Source organism: Nerophis ophidion, linkage group LG25, assembly GCF_033978795.1.
Source record: "Nerophis ophidion isolate RoL-2023_Sa linkage group LG25, RoL_Noph_v1.0, whole genome shotgun sequence".
Lineage (NCBI taxonomy): Eukaryota > Metazoa > Chordata > Actinopteri > Syngnathiformes > Syngnathidae > Nerophis > Nerophis ophidion.
In genome coordinates this window covers 15039085-15062737 of record NC_084635.1, presented here as the reverse complement: position 1 = coordinate 15062737, position 23653 = coordinate 15039085, and the positions used below count along the sequence as shown (strand labels likewise).

At 37.8% G+C, this 23653-nt stretch overlaps 1 protein-coding gene across 3 annotated transcripts in view; it reads left to right on the top strand.

Annotated features, from left to right (window-relative positions):
* Positions 1-21232, top strand: part of itga11a (integrin, alpha 11a) — a 310434-nt gene extending 289202 nt beyond the window's left edge. For all 3 annotated transcript variants that reach the window (XM_061887056.1, XM_061887057.1, XM_061887055.1), the window contains 9 exons: positions 3530-3606; positions 3749-3832; positions 3909-3999; positions 4456-4569; positions 4906-4989; positions 5067-5177; positions 5294-5389; positions 15950-16063; positions 20375-21232. In XM_061887056.1, coding sequence (XP_061743040.1) covers positions 3530-3606; positions 3749-3832; positions 3909-3999; positions 4456-4569; positions 4906-4989; positions 5067-5177; positions 5294-5389; positions 15950-16063; positions 20375-20452 — 849 coding nt within the window. In that variant the 3' untranslated portion in view covers positions 20453-21232. The remainder of the gene's footprint in view (positions 1-3529; positions 3607-3748; positions 3833-3908; positions 4000-4455; positions 4570-4905; positions 4990-5066; positions 5178-5293; positions 5390-15949; positions 16064-20374) is intronic.
* Positions 21233-23653: the final 2421 nt, after the last annotated feature.

Sequence of the window (23653 nt, the reverse complement as noted above, 5' to 3'; positions counted from 1 at the left end):
TTGTTCGAAAAGGAGTAGGGAGAAGCATAGCTTCTTTAATCCCACCCCTTTTCAATTACTTAGCAACTGCTAACACTTGTGTTCACTTCCTGTGCTCAGTTTATTCACAATATACTCCATACATAATAATATTAAAAATAAATAATTAGTGAAGTAATTTGTATTTCATATGATGAGGTGAATAAGATTATCAATAAGTTCAGAATGTTTATCATGGTTCATCTTCTTTGTACTTTGGTAAACACTTTAATTTTGAACAGTTTCTTGAAATGTATCATCTCAGTACACTGTTTGATTTCCTTACTTAATCCATTCCATAATTGAATTCTACATACGGATATACTCAAAGTTTTAAGTGTTGTACGTGCATACAAATATTTTAAATTACATTTTTCTCTGTGGTTATATTTCTTCTCTTTTTTTGGGAAGGATTGTTGTACGTTGTTGGGTACAAGTTTGTTTTGTACATCATTAAACTTTTTCAGCAAATTCACCATTTATTTTGGAATTGTAATATTTTCGATTCAATACATAAACAATTTGAGTGTTTTCTATATCCAACATTGTGTATTATTCTAACTGATCTTTTTTGTAACTCTGTTAGTGAGTGAAGTGTTTTTTTGTAGTTATGTTGTGACCGGGCTGGTCCTGCAGTCCTGGGTTCAAATCCAGGCTCGGGATCTTTCTGTGTGGAGTTTGCATGTTCTCCCCGTGAATGCGTGGGTTCCCTCCGGGTACTCCGGCTTCCTCCCACTTCCAAAGACATGCACCTGGGGATAGGTTGATTGGCAACACTAAATTGGCCCTAGTGTGTGAATGTGAGTGTGAATGTTGTCTGTCTATCTGTGTTGGCCCTGCGATGAGGTGGCGACTTGTCCAGGGTGTACCCCGCCTTCCGCCCGATTGTAGCTGAGATAGGCGCCAGCGCCCCCCGCGACCCCGAAAGGGAATAAGCGGTAGAAAATGGATGGATGGATGGATGTTGTGATCCACTGCCCGGATCACATTTTGATTTTGGTTTTTGGGTCATTTTGTGTTGTCTGTTTGTCTTGGACTCTTTCAGTTCCTGGTTGCACTTCCTTGTTTTGTTCTGTTACCATAGTTTCTGATTTGTTCCACCTGTTACTTGTTTCCTGACGTGCACCTGTGTTTATTGATTACTTCCTTATTTAAGCCTGCCTTTTCCATTCACTCGTCCTCGCATCTTAGTTTTGTTGCACGCAACTAGTGACTACCTTGATTCCCGATTCTGGTAAAACCTCCTTTGTACTTGCTAGCTTCCGCGCTATGCTTTTGTTTTTGTCTAGCTCCCGTGCTAGTTCGGTTGGTTTTGCTTTTTGTGCCTCGTGCCAGTTTTTTCTGTTCTTAGTTTGTTTTTTAGTTTAAATAAATCTATAATTCTTACCTTACCGAGCCCGAACTGCATCCAGAGAGAGCGCACCCGCAAAACCATGCCAGCCAAATTTCACATATATCCTCGTATTTCCACACGATAACTCAGATATGGTAACACTAGCGAGCAGTAAACAATATGAAGTGTTTTTTGGTTCAATGATATTTAGTTTTATTCATGTATTTTTTCATATGAGATGTTATCATCAATCATTACACCAACAATTTCATTTCATTTACTCTTTAAATTTATATTCCATCAATTTGGATTTGTGTTGGACCTTCCCTTCTACTGTTACTGAATAGCATTATTTTTGTTTAACTGAGATTTAAGTATAGTCTGTTTTTATCAAACCATCTCTTTAATTTGTTGATTTCTTCTGTTATTATTTATATTAGCTTCTGTGTGCTCTCCCCTGAACAATACCCTGCTGTCCATCTGTCTGCAAATAAGACCAACTTTAAGTCTTTTGGAACCTTACCAATGTCATTTATATAAAGATTGAACAATTTTGGTCCCAGTATTGTCATGATCCGTTGCCCGGATCGTGTTTTTTTTTTAGATTTGTTCTACTACCTCAGTTCTGTTTTCAGCAGCCCTGGGTTTGTGTTTTGGGTACCATGGGTGTTGATTAGTTTCACCTGCCTCTAATTAGTGTTCGGCACGCTCACCTGCTGCCGGGCACTAATCAGAGAGCGACTTATTCATGTTGTGCGCCACACTCTGTCTGGCTTCCTTATTTGCAGTGTGCAACAGGTTAATTCCTGCTTCTATTTTTCTCGACTCCTGATTCCTGTGCTAAGTTTTTGCCTTAGCTTCCTGTGCGATCGGCACGTATCTCTTTTGTCTGTTTTCTGTCTTTTTGTATGTTGTATGATTTATGACAAATTAATTATATCCTACCTGCATGCCTGTTGGTTAGGTAAAGTGGGGCAAAAAAGTATTTAGTCAACCACCGATTGTGCAAGTTCTCCCACTTAAAATGATGACAGGGGTCTGTAATTTTCATCATAGGTACACTTCAACTGTGAAAGACAGAATGTGAAGAAAGAAAATCTAGGGATTCAAATTGTAGCAATTTTAAAGAATTTATCAGTAAATTATGGTGGAAAATAAGTATTTGGTCAACTATTCAAAGCTCTCACTGATGGAAGGAGGTTTTGGCTCAAAATATCACGATACATGACCCATTCATTCTTTCTTTAACACGGATCAGTCGTCCTGTTCCCTTAGCATAAAAACAGCCCCAAAGCATGATGTTTCCACCCCCATGCTTCACAGTAGGTGTGGTGTTCTTGGGATGCAACTCAGTATTCTTCTTCCTCCAAACACGACGAGTTGAGTTTATACCAAAAAGTTCTATTTTGGTTTCATCTGACCACATGACATTCTCCCAATCCTCTGCTGTATCATCCATGTATCCATTTTGGTATAAACTCAACTCGTCGTGTTTGGAGGAAGACGAATACTGAGTTGCATCCCAAGAACACCATACCTACTGTGAAGCATAGGGGTGGAAACATCATGCTTTGGGGCTGCTTTTCTGCTAAGGGGACAGGACGATTGATCCATGTTAAGGAAAGAATGAATGGGGCCATGTATCGTGAGATTTTGAGCCAAAACCTCCTTCCATCAGTGAGAGCTTTGAACGGTTGACCAAATACTTATTTTCCTCCATCATTTACAAATAAATTCTTTAAAATTCCTACAATGTGAATTCCTGGATTTTTTTTTCACATTATGTCTCTCACAGTTGAAGTGTACCTATGATGAAAATTACAGACCTCTGTCATCATTTTAAGTGGGAGAACTTGCACGATCGGTGGCTGACTAAATACTTTTTTGCCCCACTGTAGCTTCTAATACAGTTTAAGACCAACCCTTTCATGTCATACTGTTCTAATTTTTTGATTAAGATATTGCGATTAATTGTGTCAAATGCTTTAGTTAGTCCATAAACACTGTTTCATGTTAGCATTGCTTAATGCTTGGTTGTGCCCACTTAGGAGCAATTACAGATTGCCAATAATGCTTTTTTGGTTTTCAACTCTGACGACAACAGCTAAAAGTTGGCATGTTTTGTGTTTGTGCATAATGTGCAAAAATTTCAATTGAAAATATATTTTTCTTCCGTAGGTCTTGTTTCGTTTGGAGTTTGAGTTCAGCCGCAGCGTTTTCCTCAATCACCTCAGAGTAATGCTGGAAGCAAGCAGGTGTGGACATGCCGTACATTCGAAACTGTGTTTGCATCTTAACAAGTGAATGGATGTGCCTTTCCATTAGTGCCTGTCAGGATTCTCAACAAAACATGACACGTTTGAATGACTTTTCTTGTATAACTGTGTCTTACAACAGTAATGGTGAGGAAGTGAACACAGCTGACAATTTCAATGACATCTATTACTCACTGCAATACGAGGCAGATCTTCTTTTCACAAGGTTTGTCATTCAGTGAATGCTAATTGCTTGTCAGACGTTTCATTGTTCATTTTTTTTTTTTCTTCACTTCAAAAAGAGATTCAAATCCAACTCGATATGAGATCAAGCCTGAGCTGTCACTGGAGGAGCCTGGAGTTACTGGACCCCCTTTCAACTTCACTTTTCAGGTGAGAGCTAACTGTCCGATCATGGTTTAGTCTGTCAGAGAACCTTGGTAGTGCAATGGCCGTCACATGTGTACGTGGGTAAACCGTACTTCCTGACAATAGCTAGCTTGGATGTTTAGCTCGGTAGTTAGCATGGTCGTCTCTAATGCCGGACGACCCGGGTTCAAGTCATGAGCGTACCAAAAAGCAGGGACAGAACCATGCAGGTTACAGTGGTGCCGTGACCCGGATGAGAGTGAGGTTTAGAGGGGTAAAGTGTGGCTTGGCCATGTGTACATTGATATACTTTACTCCCTGACACACCTTAAGAGCAGTGCTGGTTACCGGATTGATAGCTCAGTAGCTGGCATGCTTTGTAAACTCTAGCCGGACAACCCAGCTTCGTGTCCCGGGTGGAACAAAAAAAAGGGACTGAACCAGAACACAATTAACCCCAGTATATTGCTGTATTTTCAGATCCAGAACCTTGGCTACTTTCCTGTTAAAGATCTACAGCTCAACATTGAGGTCCCAGAAATGACAAAAAATGGAAATCAGCTGTTACAGATTTCTGATTTCCATATCGACGAGGTAAATATAGCGAGGATAAGAATTGTCCAAATTCTCAGGGGTATTCAACCAATCGCAACTGGACTGTCACTGAGATTGGTCAGATCTAGTCAAAATCCAATTTCAGTCAAATTAGATTGGTCAAATTTTGTCTGAATCCCAGTAAATTCTATTAGCATCAACTGATGAAGCCGTTTCAGATGAGAGGCGAAACTTCTTCTAAGAAAAACTGAACAGTCCAGTTTCGATCGATTGAACGCAGAGTACAACGGGCTGGATGAATGACAACAGCCATAGAAAACTGTCCAAATGTTTGACTTTTGATTGCCACATTACCTTCCCTCCCGTGTCTACCAGAGAGATGGCACATACTGTTTACCACCTCAGCATGTGGCCCAGAGCAGGGCGTCACCCGAGGACCTTACCCGCTTTTCTCGTTTGGTACTGCACAGTACACCCCAGCCAGAATCACTAAGAAAGAATATTTTAACCTACATTTTTTACCTTTGTGGTTACAGAATCGAACCAACACCCTGATACTGCCGATACAATGCAGCGTCAATGTGGCTTCCTACAGAGAGATCTCAGTTAGAATCACTGGGGCTCTTCGAGTACATACTTTACATGAAGTGAGTATATGACTCACTTTTGAGGACAGATAAACACTTTTTCTATCAATGTATCTCTTGGTTCATCTTCAGTACATAGAGGGTTTTGGAAAATGAAACATGTCTTTCCTGTTTAGCTGAAGTTTAAAATCCTTGAACTGGTCACCAGTGCCACAGTGGAGCTGCCCTCCACCAGTCACATGTTTCTACATGAAGAGCGACCCATCAGAAATGTGAGTCAACAACAGCACTGCCTGAGGCGTTTTATTTTCTGCAATACATTTTCAATACGATATTTAGAAAATAGTTTTGCTCCGGTATTCCAATAGTAAGAGCTTTTCAGTTTCTGTGTGAAATTTCAGGAAGAAGATAACACCCACTTTAATCTTTACAGGTGAATATTATTAATATAAAATATTATTATCAATTATGAATGTATTTAATAATACATAACAACACTGATTTTGATGCCTTATTATTTTTGGAACAATGACAGTTTTTGTTTTTTTAAACTCACACTATATATATATATGTATATATATATATATATATATATATATATATATATATATATATATATATATATATATACACACAATGGGGCAAAAAAGTATTTAGTCAGCCAGCGATTGTGCAAGTTCTCCCACTTAAAATGATGACAGAGGTCTGTAATTTTCATCATAGGTACACTTCAACTATGAGAAACAGAATCAATCAATCAATCAATCAATGTTTACTTATATAGCCCTAAATCACTAGTGTCTCAAAGGGCTGCACAAACCACTACGACATCCTCGGTAGGCCCACATAAGGGCAAGGAAAACTCACACCCAGTGGGACATCGGTGACAATAATGACCCAGTGGGACGTCGGTGACAATGATGACTATGAGAACCTTGGAGAGGAGGAAAGCAATGGATGTCGAGCGGGTCTAACATGATACTGTTAAAGTTAAATCCAAAATGGATCCAACACAGTCGCGAGAGTCCAGTCCAAAGCAGATCCAACACAGCAGCGAGAGTCCAGTCCAAAGCAGATCCAACACAGCAGCGAGAGTCCCGTTCACAGCGGAGCCAGCAAGAAACCATCCCAAGCGGAGGCGGATCAGCAGTGCAGAGATGTCCCCAGCCGATACACAGGCAAGCAGTACATGGCCTCCGGATCGGACCGGACCCCCTCCACAAGGGAGAGTGGGACATAGAAGAAAAAGAAAAGAAACGGCAGATCAACTGGTCTAAAAAGGGAGTCTATTCAAAGGCTAGAGTATACAAATGAGTTTTAAGGTGAGACTTAAATGCTTCTACTGAGGTGGCATCTCGAACTATTACTGGGAGGGCATTCCAGAGTACTGGAGCCCGAACGGAAAACGCTCTATAGCCCGCAGACTTTTTTTGGGCTTTGGGAATCACTAATAAGCCGGAGTCCTTTGAATGCAGATTTCTTGCCGGGACATATGGTACAATACAATCGGCAAGATAGGATGGAGCTAGACAGTGTAGTATTTTATACGTAAGTAGTAAAACCTTAAAGTCACATCACAGAATGTTGAAAAAAAATCCAGGAATTCACATTGTAGGAATTTTAAATAATTCATTTGTAAATTATGGTGGAAAATAAGTATTTGGTCAACCATTCAAAGCTCTCACTGATGGAAGGAGGTTGTGGCACAAAATCTCACGATACATGGCCCCATTCATTCTTTCCTTAACAAGAATCAATCGTCCTGTCTCCTTAGCAGAAAAACAGCCCCAAAACATGATGTTTCTACCCACATGCTTCACAGTAGGTATGGTGTTCTTGGGATGCAACTCAGTATTCTTCTTCCTCCAATCACATCGAGTTGAGTTTATACCAAAAAGTTCTATTTTGGTTTTATCTGACCACATGACATTCTCCCAATCCTCTGCTGTATCATCCATGTATTCATTTTGGTATAATCTCAACTCGTCGTGTTTGGAGGAAGAAAAATAGTGAGTTGCATCCCAAGAACACCATACCTACTGTGAAGCATGGGGGTGGAAACATCATGCTTTGGGGCTGTTTTTCTGCTAAGGGGACAGGATGATTGATCCGTGTTAAGGGAAGAATGAATGGGGCCATGTATCGTGACATTTTGAGCCAAAACCTCCTTCCATCAGTGAGAGCTTTGAATGGTTGACCAAATACTTATTTTCCACCATAATTTAAAAATAAATTCTTTAACATTCCTACAATGTGAATTCCTGGATTTTTTTTCTCCACATTCTGTCTCTCACACTGGAAGTGTACCTATGATGAAAATTACAGACCTCTGTCATCATTTTAAGTGGGAGAACTTGCACAATCGGTGGCTGACTAAATACTTTTTTGCCCCATTGTATATAGTACAGTATTTTCAGGACCATAAGGCGCTCTGCCGATGAATGGTCTTTGTTTTTTTTTTTTCATATATTTATTATAGAGTGTTATAGATTAGCTTTTTTGTTTTTCTAAATTGAAACAAAACACAAGATAACATGTCTTACCTTATACCGGGGGTCGGCAACCCAAAATGTTGAAAGAGCCATATTGGACCAAAAATACAAAAACAAATCTGTCTGGAGCCGCAAAAAATTAAAAGCCATATTACATACAGATAGTGTGTCATGAGATATAAATTGAATTATGAGGACTTAAAGGAAACTAAATGAGCTACAAATATAGCTACAAATGAGGCATGGTAATGCAATATGTACATACAGCTAGCCTAAATAGCATGTTAGCATCGATTAGCTTGCAGTCATGCAGTGACCAAATATGTCTGATTAGCACACTCCACATAAGTCCATAACATCAACAAAACTCACCTTTCTGCATTCATGCACAACGTTAAAAGTTTGATGGACAAATGAGACGGAAAAGAAGTGGCATAAAACACATCTTAGAAAGTCGGAGAAAGTTATACATGTAAACAAACTAGGGTGAGTTCAAGGACCGCCAAAATTAGTAGGACAAAACGGCGCTCCCCAAATACTAATTTCAGTGAAGCCTGTTTAATATAAACAGTGTTATTTATAGCAATTATGGAGGTTTGTGTCATGTTTGTCCTCCTACATAAACCAAATTAAAACAAAAAATATGTTCATTCCTCTCACCATTTCCATTTTTCATATATTTTTGAAATCGCTCCAGAGAGCCGCTAGGGCGGCGCTAAAGAGCCGCATGCGGCTCCAGAGCCCCGGGTTGCCGACCCCTGCCTTATACACACACCATAATAATACTCGTATGTTTAATGCGCCGACAGTCCTTCAAGCGGTGTGGCTTCATCGCTTACCAAAGTCGTACTAAAACATTTTGATAGATTCTTGAGCACCGTGTGTAATGTTCTATATTTTCAACGGAACATTTAAAATGTTGGTATTGTTTACTTAAGACATATTGCAATCATAGTACCGTCTACACTTATCTCTTATGTTTGACTGCAATCTACTGGTCACACTTAATCATGAGACCATGTACCAAGTGCAATACTTTAGCTTTGAGGTGAGTAAGCTCAACCAAACTTATTCCTTACATTAGGCGCACCGGGTTATAAGGTGCACATTCGATTTATAAGGGAAAAAAAAGAATTTTAAGTGTGCTTCATAGTCCGGAAAATATGGTACATTGAAAGATATGTGCTACAATGGGATTTAATGGGCGACCAAAATGGGCAAAGGGTGAGAGATTATAGTAAATAAATATCTCCTATTTGGAATAACTTTGCAACAAGTGCCATGATACCATTTTAAAAATAAACTTATTCAAAATTATTAGGCACAATTTCACCCCTTTAATCATTCAATTATTAAAGGCCTACTGAAACCCACTACTACCGACCACGGAGTCTGATAGTTTATATATCAATGATGAAATATTAACATTGCAACACATGCCAATACGGCCGGTTGAGTTTAGTAAATTGCAATTTTAAATTTCCCGCGAATATCCTGTTGAAAACGTCGCAGAATGATGACGCGTATGTTGATGCGTGCGCGTGACATCACCGGTTGTAGTAGACATGTTCTTCCAGCACCGATCACGGCTAAAAGTCGTCTCTTTCCATCGCATAATTACACAGTATTCAGGACATCTGTGTTGCTAAATCTTTTGCAATTTGTTCAATTAATAATGGAGTAGTCAAAGAAGAAATATGTAGGTGGGAAGCGGTGAATTGCAGCTGCCTTTAGCCACACAAACACAGCCGGTGTTTCCTTGTTTACATTCCCGAAGGTGAAGCTTTACTATGGAACAGTGCGGTCAAGCGAACATGATTCCCGACCACATGTCAACTGGCAGGTTTCGGTGAGAAAATTGTGGTAATAAGTCGGCTCTTACCGTAGACATGAGCGGAGCTTGCGTCCTCCTGCAGCTGCGGACTCTCTTACCTCCTCCCACCGGAGACACTGGCGGTCACCACACCCTTGGCCACACCCCTCCGACTTTTATCTAGTATATAATCTCACTAAAACACTAGTAACACAATAAGCAGATAAAGGTTTTCCAGAATTGTCTCAGTAAATGTGTCTAATAACATCTGAATCGCTCCCACGGTCCTCGCCTTTTTTTTTTTTCTAGTTCTTCACTGTCACTATCCTTATCCACAAATCTTTCATCCTCTCTCAAATTAATGGGGAAATTGTTGCTTTCTCGGTCCGAAGCCGCTCTCGCTGCTGGTGGCCATGATTGTAAACAATGTGAGGATGTGAGGAGCCCTACAACCAGTGACATCACTCGCACATCGTCTGCTACTTCCGGTACAGGCGAGGCTTTTTTATTAGCGACCAAAAGTTGCAAACTTTATCGTCGATGTTCTCTACTAAATCCTTTCAGCAAAAATATGGCAATATCGCGAAATGATCAAGTATGACACATAGAATGGACCTGCTATCCCCGTTTAAATAAGAAACTCATTTCAGTAGGCCTTTAATGGGCGACCAAAATGGGCAAAGGGTGAGAGTATATAGTAAATAAATATCTCCTATTTGGAATAACTTTGCAACAAGTGCCATGATGCCATTTTTTAAAATAAACTTATCAAAATTATTAGGCAAAATTTCATCCCTTTAATCATTAAATTATTAATAAAGTATTATAATATATATAAAATAATAAATACATTATTAATTTAAAACATTTAACCACTGATTGGTCAAAGAGTGGGAAAAATGCAAAAAAGCTAGATTTTTTTGGTCAAGGGTTAATGTAATTTTGACAGATTTGCTGTTCTCTAACAAGAAATCAGATGCAAAATTCACAACATCACGATTCAATTCTTGGTATCGCTGTTGCAACCTGCTGTTGACGCCCTAAGCTCAGTGGCCACGTCCCTCTAAGACAGGGGTCACCAACCTTTTTGAAACAAAGAGCTACTTCTTGGGTACTGATTAATGCGAAGGGCTACCAGTTTGATACACAGTTAAATAAATTGCCAGAACTAGCCAATTTGCTCAATTTACCTTTAATATATATATATATATATATATATATATATATATATATATATATATATTATATATATATATAATATATATATATATATATATATATATATATATATATATATATATATATATATATATATATATATATGGGTATTTTTGTCTGTCATTCTGTCGTACATTTGTTTTCCTTTTACGGGTGATTTTTTTGTAGAGAATAAATGATGAAAAAAACACTTAATTGAACGGTTTAAAAGAAGAGAAAATGGGAAAAAAAATTCAAATAAAATTTTGAAACATAGTTTATCTTTAATTTCGACTCTTTAAAATTCAAAATTCAACCGAAAAAAAAGAAGAGAAAAACTAGCTAATTCGAATCTTTTTGAGAAAAAAAAATAATAATTTATGGAACATAATTCGTAATTTTTCCTGATTAAGATTAATTTTAGAATCTTGATGACATGTTTTAAATAGGTTAAAATCCAATCTGCACTTTGTTAGAATATATAGCAAATTGGAACAAGCTATATTTCTAACAAAGACAAATCATTTCTTCTAGACTTTCCAGAACAACATTTTTAAAAGAAATTCAAAAGACTTTGAGATAAGATTGATTCTACAGATTTTTTAGATTTGCCAGAATATTTTTTATTTATTTTAATCATAATAAGTTTGAAGAAATATTTCAGAAATATTCTTCGTAGAGAAAACACTAGCTAAAATGAAGAATTAAATTAAAATGTATTTATTATTCTTTACAATAAAAAAGAAATGTACTTGAACATTGATTTAAATTGCCAGGAAAGAAGAGGAAGGAATTTAAAAGGTAAAAAGGGTGTATGTGTTTAAAAATCCTAAAATCATTTTTAAGGTTTTATTTTTCTCTAAAATTCTCTTTCTGAAAGTTTTAAGAAGCAAAGTAAAAAAATGAATGAATTTATTTAAACAAGTGATGACCAAGTATTTGAAATATTTTCTTGGATTTTCAAATTCTATTTGAGTTTTGTCCGTCTTAATATAAAAAATGTCGAGCAAAGCGAGACCAGCTTGCTTGTAAATAAATAAAATTTTAAAAATACAGGCAGCTCACTGGTAAGTGCTGCTATTTGAGCTATTTTTAGAACAGGCCAGCGGGCGACTCATCTGTCCTTACGGGCTACCTGGTGCCCGCGGGCACCCCGTGGTGACCCCTGCTCTAAGAACATCCTGTTTGAAGCAACGTAGATCCATGAGTGCCGTCCTCGTGTCTCGATATCAAAATGTCAACACGATGATGACGAGAACTTTTTAAATACCCCTTCTGATTGAACCAGGATTTGTATTAATCCAATCAAAGATCACACACCTGCTGTTAATTGTGCCATCCAAAAACAAAGAAACCACAAGAATAAAAGAACAGTTTTGCTGTTAAGACAGGAAGTCTGGCCAGATAATTGCCATGTGTGCAAGAGGAGACCAGACACAAGAAAGTAGGTTATTTTTATTACTCATTGTGTTTTTTATTAAAGAGATTGTGGAATATTTATACATGATTATTGCAAAACTGCCTTAATTTAGGCTTTTATTTAACGCAGGGGTCACCAACGCGGTGCCCGCGGGCACCAAGTAGCCCGTAAGGACCAGATGAGTAGCCCGCTGGCCTGTTCTAAAAATAGCTCAAATAGCAGCACTTACCAGTGAGCTGGCTCTATTTTTTTTTTTTATTTACTAGCAAGCTGGTCTTACTTTGCTCGACATTCTAAGAGAGACAAATCTCAAATAGAATTTGAAAATCCAAGAAAATATTTGAAAGACTTGGTCTTCACTTGTTTAAATGAATTAATTTATTTTTTTACTTTGCTTCTTATAACTTTCAGAAAGACAATTTTAGAGGAAAAATACAACCTTAAAAATGATTTTCTAGGATTTTAAACACATATATCTTTTTACCTTTTAACTTCCTTCCTCTTCTTTCCTGACAATTTAAATCAATGTTCAAGTAAATTATTTTTTTTTATATTAAAGAATAATAATAACATTTTAATTTAATTCTTCATTTTAGCTTCTGTTTTTTTTTTACAAAGAATATATGTGAAATATTTATTTAAAATTAAAATTCCCCAAAAATATTCTGGCAAATCTAAAAAAAATCTTTAGAATCAAATTTGAATCTTATTTCAAAGTCTTTTGAATTTCTTTTCAAATTTTTGTTCTGGAAAATCTAGAAGAAATAATGATTAGTCTTTGTTAGAAATATAGCTTGGTCCAATTTGTTATACATTCTCACAAAGTGCAGATAGGATTTTAACCTATTTAAAACATGTCATCAAGATTCTAAAATGAATATTAATCAGGAAAAATTACTAATGATGTTCCATAAATTTTCTTTTAATTTTTTCAAAAAGATTCGAATAAGCTAGTTTTTCTAATTAATTTTTTTTCGGTTGAATTTTGAATTTTAAACAGTCGAAATTGAAGATAAACTATGTTTCAAAATTGTATTTCAAATGTTTTCGTGTTTACTCCTCTTTTAAACCGTTCAATTAAGTGTTTTTTCATCATTTATTCTCTACAAAAAACATTCTGTAAAAGGAAAAAAAATGTACGACAGAATGACAGACAAAAATACTCATTTTATATATATATATATATATATATATATATATATATATATATATATATATATATATATATATATATATAGACCTATCTATTAAAGGTAAATTGAGCAAATTGACTATTTCTGGCAATGTATTTAAGTGTGTATCAAACTGGTAGCCCTTCACATTAATCAGTACCCAAGAAGTAGTTCTTGGTTTCAAAAAGGTTGGTGACCCCTGATTTAACACTCCTACCCTATTTCAGCATTACTTTAGCATGGGGTTAATCGCTATTTCCTTTTTTCATCCATACGATATTTAGTCAGTTATTTTGCAGCTGTAAATTACTTACGTCTCACTTCCTAATATCAACATTTTCCACCGAATGAATGCAACGTGACCTCTGTGGGATCTTTGGCCAGTTCTTTTCAGTCCTCGGAATGTTTGAAGATATTTTTTTTTTCCTATGCAACATTGCCTAATGAAGTGCTTGGTGGTCAATGTCAATAAATGTCTCCAAACTTAAAGCAAAAAAGAAATAAAAAAATAAAAAAAACAGTAGAAAGTTGGTATGGGAGCTCATGAGCTGTGTGGTGCTCAGGGACCGAAAGGACCTGCAGCACAACTTGTGGGCTCTGACATGCTTGTCTTTGCTGCCACCTATTGGTCACTACACTAAGAAAAACAGTACTTGTTTTTGTTTCCTTCTCTAGTATTGATTACATTTTTTTAACCAGACACATGTATGTCTTTTTAACCCATGTCACCTTCTAAACACACACACACACACACACACACACACACACACACACACACACACACACAAACACTTGTATTTCTTACCTTCATGAGACCTCTGAAAAATGCCTACCTCTTCAGGACCACTTTGTAGATATATAAAGATTTGTATTACAACAGTAAAGGCCTACTGAAATGAGATGTTCTTATTTAAACGGGGATAGCAGGTCCATTCTATGTGACATACTTGATCATTTCGCGATATTGCCATATTTTTGCTGAAAGGATTTAGTAGAGAACATTGACGGTAAAGTTCGCAACATTTGGTCGCTAATAAAAAAGCCTTGCCTTTACCGGAAGTAGCAGACGATGTGCGCGTGACGTCACTGGTGTGAGGGCTCCTCACATTTTCACATTGTTTATAATGTGAGCCACCAGCCGGAAGAGCAATTCGGACCGAGAAAGCGACAATTTCCCCATTAATTTGACCTATGATGAAAGATTCCTGGATGAGGATATTGATAGTGAAGGACTAGAAAATAAAAAAATAAAAAAAATAAAATAAAAAGCTCCGGGCGGCGGAAGTGTGAGCGTTTCAGATGTAATTAGACGCATTTACTAGGATAATTTTGGAAGAGCCCTTATCTGCTTATTGTTTTAATAGTGTTTTAGTGAGCTTGTAAAGACATACCTCAAAGTCGGATGGCTGCGATGAACACGCCAGTGTCTCAGAGAGAAGCCGAGGAGCCAAAATCACAGCTGCCTTTTTTGACAGCTACTGCAGGCGGACGCATAATCCACTGATGTGTCCGGTAGGATATATATCACAATTTTCCCATCCAAAAACATGCTGGTTCGCTTGACCGTTCTCTGTTAAAGCTTCACAACAAACAAAGAAACACCGGCTGTGTCTTGGTGCTAAAGACAGCTGCAATACACCGCTTTCCACCAACAGCATTCTTCTTTATAGTCTCCATTATTAATTGAACAAATTGCAAACGATTCAGCAACACAGAAGTCCAAATTACTGTGTAATTATGCGATGAAAAGAGACAACTTTTAGCCGTAAGTGGTGCTGAGCTAATATGTCCAATCCAACCAATAACGTCACAAACACGCGTCATCATTCCACGACGTTTTCAACAAGAAACTCCGCGGGAAATTTAAAATTGTAATTTAATAAACTAAACCGGCGTATTGGCATGTGTTGCAATGTTAATATTTCATCATTGATATATAAACTATCAGACTGCGTGGTCGGTAGTAGTGGGTTTCAGTAGGCCTTTAATAATATATACATACTATGAAAATATAAAAAAGGTAAGCTTTTAGTTATTTTGGTGGTGAACATGCCCTTTCCCAACTACTTAGGCACGTGTTGCAGCCATGAAATTCAATATTAATTATTATTTGCAAAAAAAAAATTAAGTTTTTGAGTTTGAACATCAAATATGTTGTCTTTGTAGTGCATTCGATTGAATATGGGTTGAAAATGATTTGCAACTCATTGTATTCCATTTATATTTACATCTAACACAATTTCCCAACTCATATGGAAACGGGGTTTGTATGATGAAGTAAGAAAATTAACATTAACATCACTTCTATCTATATCGAAGACTCCTGTTCGCAAAGGCGTCCGGGAGGGGAGAGGTATGCGGATTCCTCCGAGTTCATTCTATTATTCAATAGTGTTTCCAACCTTCTTTATCAAAGTGCTGTCACTGGCAACATTATTTTGCCCCAAAGCGGCTTATTTTGCCGTCATACTGATTCTGCGGAATGATACAATAATGACTATGTTCACGCAATGTTTTGGCTGTACAATAACTGAGACGTTATACAAAAACCCGGGAAATATTCTGCCGAAAATTAGCGTCGGTAAATCAAAAAGTGAGGCGAATGAAAACTGTATTGCCTATAATTTTGTCTCAGTGGTAAAACACCATAATTAGTATTGCAGTATGGATTTAAATAGACTAGTTCATCTTAGTACTGTGCTTACAAAATTGGTTTTCCTCCTGTGTCAAATTTCTAGATAATACTGGAAGTCCGAAAGGAAGGAGATTACCGAATCCCAATTTGGATAATCCTGGGCAGCACGCTGGGAGGACTCTTACTGTTAGCTCTGCTCAGTTTGGCGCTCTGGAAGGTAAGTGTGTTCCAACCAGCAGGAAGAAAACTGAATTTGTGCAGGCGGCAATTTTGAGTAAAGTGGCAACATTTTTTTAAATGTGTGCCATACTTTTGTAACCTGAAGAAACCTCACAACAGGACTTTGAGTGAGACGCCACTGTTTCTGTTCAATGAAATGTTTTCTAGTCCAGATTTGGACATTGATGTTCAGGGGGAACTGTACTTTCTTCTCATTTTGTCTATCATTCGCAATCCCTATGCAAGACAAGAACACACACTCTTTTTTGTGTATTCTAATTTGCATCCAAAAACCGCCAATACTCCATTTACCTTTTGAGACCTGCCTTCTACAAAAGTATTAGCAATATTATTATTATAAGAGCTAAAGCCAAGGAACTACTTTTAGCGGCACCTTGATCTCAAAGGTAACTATCTTGTGCAGCTATTGACATTGGGAACCGGTGACCTGTTGCAAGGTTTCTGAGATGGTAAAAGTCCATTCTAGACTATATACACCTGGATAGTAGAAGGTTGTGGCCATAAGCTGAGAAGATGGTCAACTTTAGCATTCAACTTAGACCCATAGACATTGCGAGGACGACATTGTATAACTTTTTGACCCAGGGGCCGCTTGGGTTAAACAAAAATGTTGCTATATATATATATATATATGTATATATATATATATATATATATATATATATATGTATATATATATATATATGTGTGTGTGTGTGTGTGTGTGTGTGTGTGTGTGTGTGTGTGTGTGTGTGTGTGTGTGTGTGTGTGTGTGTGTGTGTGTGTATATATATATGTGTGTGTGTATATATATATACATATATATATATATATATATATATATATATATATATATATGTGTGTGTGCGTGTGTATATTTAATATGTGTGTGTGTATCTATATGTGTGTGTATATATATGTGTGTATATATATATGTATATATGTGTATATATATATATACATATATGTATATATGTGTGTATATATATACATATATGTATATGTGTATATATATATATATATATATATATATATATATATATATATTTATGTAAATACATAGATATCTGTCTCGTTGTAAATTACCCAACACTGCGGCGCGATTTGTGATGATGACGTGTCGTAACCAATGGGAAAATTCATTTTTAGACAATGTTGGCAATGTTGGCCCGACTTGTCCATGGTGTACACCGCCTTCCACCTCAATGCAGCTGAGATAGGTCGGGGCGGCATGGCGTATTGCAGGGGTCACCAACGCGGTGCCCGCGGGCACCAGGTAGCCCGTAAGAACCAGATGAGTCGCCCGCTGGCCTGTTCTAAAAATAGCTCAAATAGCAGCACTTACCAGTGAGCTGCCTCTATTTTTTAAATTGTATTTATTTACTCGCAAGCTGGTCTGGCTTTGCTCGACACTTTTAATTCTAAGAGAAACAAAACACAAATAGAATTTGAAAATATAAGAAAACGTTTGAAAGACTTGGTCTTCACTTGTTTAAATAAATTCAATGTTTTTACTTTGCTTATTATAACTTTCAGAAAGACAATTTTAGAGAAAAAATACAACCTTAAAAATGATTTTAGGATTTTTAAATACATATACCTTTTTACCTTTTAAACTCCATCGTCTTCTTTCCTGCCAATTTAAATCAATGTTCAAGTATTTTTTTATTATTGTAAAAAATTATGAATACATTTTAATTTAATTCTTTATTTTAGCTTCTGTTGTTTCGACGAAGAATATTTTTGAAATATTTCTTCAAACTTATTATTAAAATTCCCCAAAAATATTCTGGCGAATCTAGAAAATCTGTAGAATCAAATTTAAATATTTTTTCAAAGTCTTTTGAATTTCTTTCTGGAAAATCTAGAAGAAATAATGATTTGTCTTTGTATATTATAACAAATTGCAGATTGGATTTTAACCTATTTAAAACATGTCATCAAAATTCTAAAATGTATCTTAATCAGGAAAAATAACTAATGATGTTCCAAAAATTATTTTTTACATTTTTTCAAAAAGATTCAAATTAGCTATTTTTTATCTTCATTTTTTTCTCTGTTGAATTTTGAATTTTAAAGAGTCGAAATTGAAGATAAACTATGTTTCAAAATTTAATTTTTATTTTTCTCGTGTTTTCTCCTCTTTTAAACCGTTCAATTAACTGTTTTTTCATCATTTGTTTTCTACAAAAAACCTTCCGTAAAAGGAAAACAAATGTACAACGGAATGACAGACAGAAATACCCATTTTTTAATATATATAGAATTATTTATTTAAGGTAAATTGAGCAAATTGTCTATTTCTGGCAATTTATTTAAGTGTGTATTAAACTGGTAGCCCTTCGCATTAATCAGTACCCAAGAAGTAGCTCTTGGTTTCAAAAAGGTTGGTGACCCCTGGCGTAGTGGGTAGAGCGGCCGTGCCAGAAAGCTGAGGGTTGCAGGTTCTCTTCCCACCTATTGACATCCAAATCGCTGCCGTTGGGTCCTTGGGCAGGACACTTCACCGTTGCCCCCGGTGCCGCTCACACTGGTGAATGAATGAGGAATGAACGATTGGTGGTGGTCGGAGGGGCCGTAGGCGCAAACTGGAATCCACGCTTCCGTCAGTCTACCCCAGAGCAGCTGTGGCTACAGATGTAGCTTACCACCACCAGGTGTGAATGAAAGATGGGTTCCAACTTCTCTGTGAGCGCTTTGAATATCTAACAATAGAAAAGCGCAATATAAATCTAATCCATTATTGTTATTATTATTATCATTACTAGGGTCCAGCACCACCCGTGACCCCAATAGGGACAAGCGGTAGAAGATGGATGTATCATACTTGCCAACCCTCCCGGATTTTCCGGGAGACTCACGAAATTCAGCGCCTCTCCCGAAAACCTTCCGGGACAAATTTTCTCCCGAAAATCTCCTGAAATTCAGGCGGAGCTGGAAGCCACTTCCCCCCAAGCTCCATGAGAACCTGACTCAGCAATGTTGTGACCCTCTTAAACAGGACAATACTGCCATCTACTGTACATAGAATAGAATGTAAAAATATTCTACATGTATTCTACATTTAAGTGCAGTCAAGGAACATGCATTAGGGAGTCTGTTCTGAAGTCCACAGTAAAGAGACGTAACTTCATCACGTCGCCTGGTTATTGACTCCAACCCAATATATTACACCGTCGACGACCAAAGTGAAGAAATACGCTTGCAACTTCCAGAACGATTGGAAACGAGAATTTCAGTTTATCCAGGAGAGTTCGAAGAGGAAGGTGTATGTTGCCTGTAAATTTTGTAGAACAGACTTCTCCATTGAACACGGCGGCCGAACGGATATACTCAGCCATGAACGGTCAGCGAAGCACAAAGCGTCCGCAGCGCAGCATAGTTCAAAACCCAGTATTATGGCCCACCTCACAAAATGGTGTAACTTATGTTGAGACAAAGATGGCTATGCTGATAGCTGGAAGCAACATCCCGTTCTCATTTGCGGATGTCTACAACACATCAGTGATATACTGTATGTTCCCGGATTTGGAGATCGCTCGCCAATACGCAAATGGCAGAAAAAGGGTTACTCAAATAGTGAAAGGTAAGTGTTGTTGTTTTTTTTAGTAACCAGCAAGCACAGTACAGTTAGTAGAACTGTGTTTTTATTACTGTGTATTTGATGGGTACCGTCAGAAATTCAAATATTTATTTTATTTATATATATATATATATATATATATATAATAAATATATACAGCTAGAATTCACTGAAAGTCAGGTATTTCATACATATATATATGAATTACTCGAGTTGGTGGATTATACTCCTCCCCTCTTAACCACGCCCCCTGCCCCGACCACGCCTCCGCCCCACCCCCTACCTCCCGAAATCGGAGGTCTCAAGGTTGGCAAGTATGTCCCAGGGGGGGATCCAAGGTGATGGGTCAAATGCAGAGAATAATTTTGCCACACCTAGTGTGTGTGTGACAATCATGGGTACTTTAACTTTTTTAACATTTTCACATGTCTTTTACCTTGCAAAGTTGAGGTACCATGTACCACAAAGAGGGGGAAAAACCCCTGGATAACAAATTAATAAACAAATTAAATAAGAACAGAAATGAGAAACATAATTAAAATACATCGCCTTTGGTAAAAGAACAAAAAAAAAAAAGTACAGAGACAAAGTTTGGACACAGGATTATACAGATGGTAGGCGGGCGAGTCGGTTATTCAGAATAACCAAGAGGGTACACCACAAAAACTAGGTAAAAGAAAAAAAACGGAAAAAAAAACTGATGTTAGACTGTACTTCTCTCTCTAGTTGGGCTTCTTCCAGAGGCAGAAAAGGAAGGATGAGGACGAGCGGGAAGCAAATGGAAAAATGCCGGAGGAGCGGTAACGCAGGTTGGAGGCCCCCAGCAGACACCTTTCCCAACAGGGGAGCCGACACTCAGGGACCACCCCCCTCATTCCTCCCACCCTGCAACACCCAGAGCGGCGCCACCTGGACAGCTGCGCGTGATCACTGAGTCGAGGCTTCTTCAGCACACTGGACCTGTCCCACGCCACGACCCCTGACCCCGGGAGTCCGCACTGTCACACCCACAGCATAACTGCACTGTTACGGCGCCAGGGCCCGCCCTCGTCCGCGGATTTCGCCGTCCTCCCTGTCGACCCTTCGCAGGTTTTGGGGCTCTGTCAGTTCTGAGGAAGAACATAGATGGAAATCTTTGGAGAATTTCAGGCCAACAAATCTTTTGTCTCTTCTCCTCTGTTTCTTTTTTCCCCCTCATATTTATTTACCTCGTAGTACATTTTATAGTACATGCAGCAGCCTCAACTTGTCAATCGAAAGGAAAAGGTAAGATATTTTACTGTTTGTTTAAATTGAGGTTAAAAAGCAACTTTTAAAGTAATTTATGACAATGTCAAACTCAAAGTCACCAAGAAAATTGATGTTTTTTTTTATCACAAAAATACTTTTATTTTCTCAGAAAAGAATACTTTCAGCCTCAAAAACAAGCCAGATGATCTTTAATTATTTGATGCACTTTTACTTTGTACAAATTTAACTTGAATGTGTAAATAGCTTTATATACATTTTATATCCCTTCAAGTATTATTATTCTCCACATGGTTTGTGGCATTATGTTTAAAAAAAATAAATAAATAATATAGACATATTGTTGGAGCAAAATTATTTGCAAACCCCAATCTCTGTGTGTGTGTGTAGTCCAATTGATGTGTCCATGTACTGGTGTGTGTGTGTGTATGTATCTCAATCTGTGTGTGAAATCAGATCCTAGTGTGCGTTTTGTTATTTTGTTTGTCTGTATTATTATGTGTATGTGGGTAAAAAAAAGTCTGTTTTGTCATATTTCTATCTTGGTGTGTGTGTAAAAACAAATGTGTGTGTCCACAAGGTTGGGAGTTTGTTTAATTATTATCTATACCAATTGTCCATAATATTTTGGTATCCTGGAGCATTAAAAGTTCCTTTCACTTTAACTAATGGCCCAAGCCCAACTCCTGAAAAACAACCCCACTACATAATTCCTACTCCACCAAATTTCACACTCCGAAATGTAGCGTTCTCCTGGCAACCTCCAACCCCAGACTCGTCCATCAGATTGCCAGATGGAAAAGTGTGATTCATCACTCCAAAGAATGTGTGCTTTACACCACTGCATCCGACATTTTGCGTTGGACTTGGTGATGTATGGCTTAGATGCAGCTGCTCGGCCATGGAAACCCATTCCATGAAGCTCTCTGCGTACTGTACGTGGGCTAATTAGAAGGTCACTGTTGCGATCCGCTGCTCGGATCTTCACAGTTTGTTGTTTTGTTTCTTTGTTTCGTATCACTCTCCGTCATTTGACTGCTTGGTTCCTGTTTAGTCTGTTTCCATGGTTTCTTATTAGTTTCACCTGCTACTCTCGGTTCCCGCACACCTGTTACATTTGTATTACTGCCATATATAAGCCTGTCCCTTTTCGTTATTCATTCTAATTTGCCTACGTGCAACAGTACGACTGCGCTATTCAGAATTACTCGCCAGCTTTCATGCTATATTTATTCCTTGTTCTTAGCTCTAATGCTAATTATGTTTGTTTCACCTTTTTTTGCCTTCGTGCCAAGTTTAGTTTATCTGTTTGTCTACCTAGCCTTCCATGCTAGCGTTTTTGTTTGCCTTTTGCTTAGCTCCAGTGTTTTTGTCCTTTAGCTCCTTTTTGTTACTTAAATAAATCATTTAATCGTACCTTTGCTGTGTTCATGTCGACGCATCCACCGGGGAACAAGTCCGGCAACAATATGCCAACCAGTCATAATAGTCACTTAAAGTTTGGAGCTGTTATCTATACAATTGTCCATAATATTTTGGTATTCTGGAGCATTCAAAGTTCCTTTCACTGGAACTAAGGGGCCAATCCCAACTCCTGAAAAACAACCCCACACCAAAATTCCTCCTCCACCAAATTTCACATTCGGCACAATGCATCCGAAATGTAGCGTTCTCCTGGCAACCTCCCAACCCAGACTCGACCATCAAATTGCCAGATGGAAAAGAGTGATTCATCACTCCAGAGAATGCATCTCCACTGCTCTAGAGTGCAGTGACGTCATGCTTTACACCACTGCATCCGACACTTTGCGTTGGTCTTGTTGATGTATGGCTTAGATGCAGCTGCTCGGCCATGGAAACCCATTCCATGAAGCTTTCTCTGTACTGTACGTGGGATTATTGGAAGGTCACATGACATTTGGAGCTCTGTAGCAACTGACTGTGCAGAAAGTCATTGCAGCATCCGCTGACCCCTCTCTGTCAGTTTACTTGGCCTACCACTTGGTGGCTGAGTTGCTGTTGTTCCCAAACTCTTCTATTTTCTTATAATAAGGCCGACAGTTGACTTTGGAATATTTAAGAGCGAGGACATATAATCATAATGGGGGACTTTAATATTCATATGAATACCCCATCGGACCCACCGTGCGTAGCGCTCCAGACTGTAATTGATAGCTGTGGTCTCACACAAATAATAAATGAACCCACGCATCGCAACGGTAATACGATAGACCTAGTGCTTGTCAGGGGCATCACCGTTTCCAAAGTTACGATACTCCCGTATACTAAAGTATTGTCCGATCATTACCTTATAAAATTCGAGGTTCAGACGCATGTTCGTCAAACTAATAATAATAATAACTGCTATAGCAGCCGCAACATTAATACAGCCACAACGACAACTCTTGCTGACCTACTGCCCTCGGTAATGGCACCATTCCCAAAGTATGTGGGCTCTATTGATAACCTCACTAACAACTTTAACGACGCCCTGCGCGAAACCATTGATAACATAGCACCGCTAAAGTTAAAAAAGGCTCCAAAAAAGCGCACCCCGTGGTTTACAGAAGAAACTAGAGCTCAGAAATTATTATGTAGAAAGCTGGAACGCAAATGGCGCACGACTAAACTTGAGGTGCACCATCAAGCATGGAGTGATGGTTTAATAACTTATAAACGCATGCTTACCTTAGCTAAAGTTAAATATTACTCAAATCTCATCCACCGTAATAAAAACGATCCTAAATTTTTGTTTAG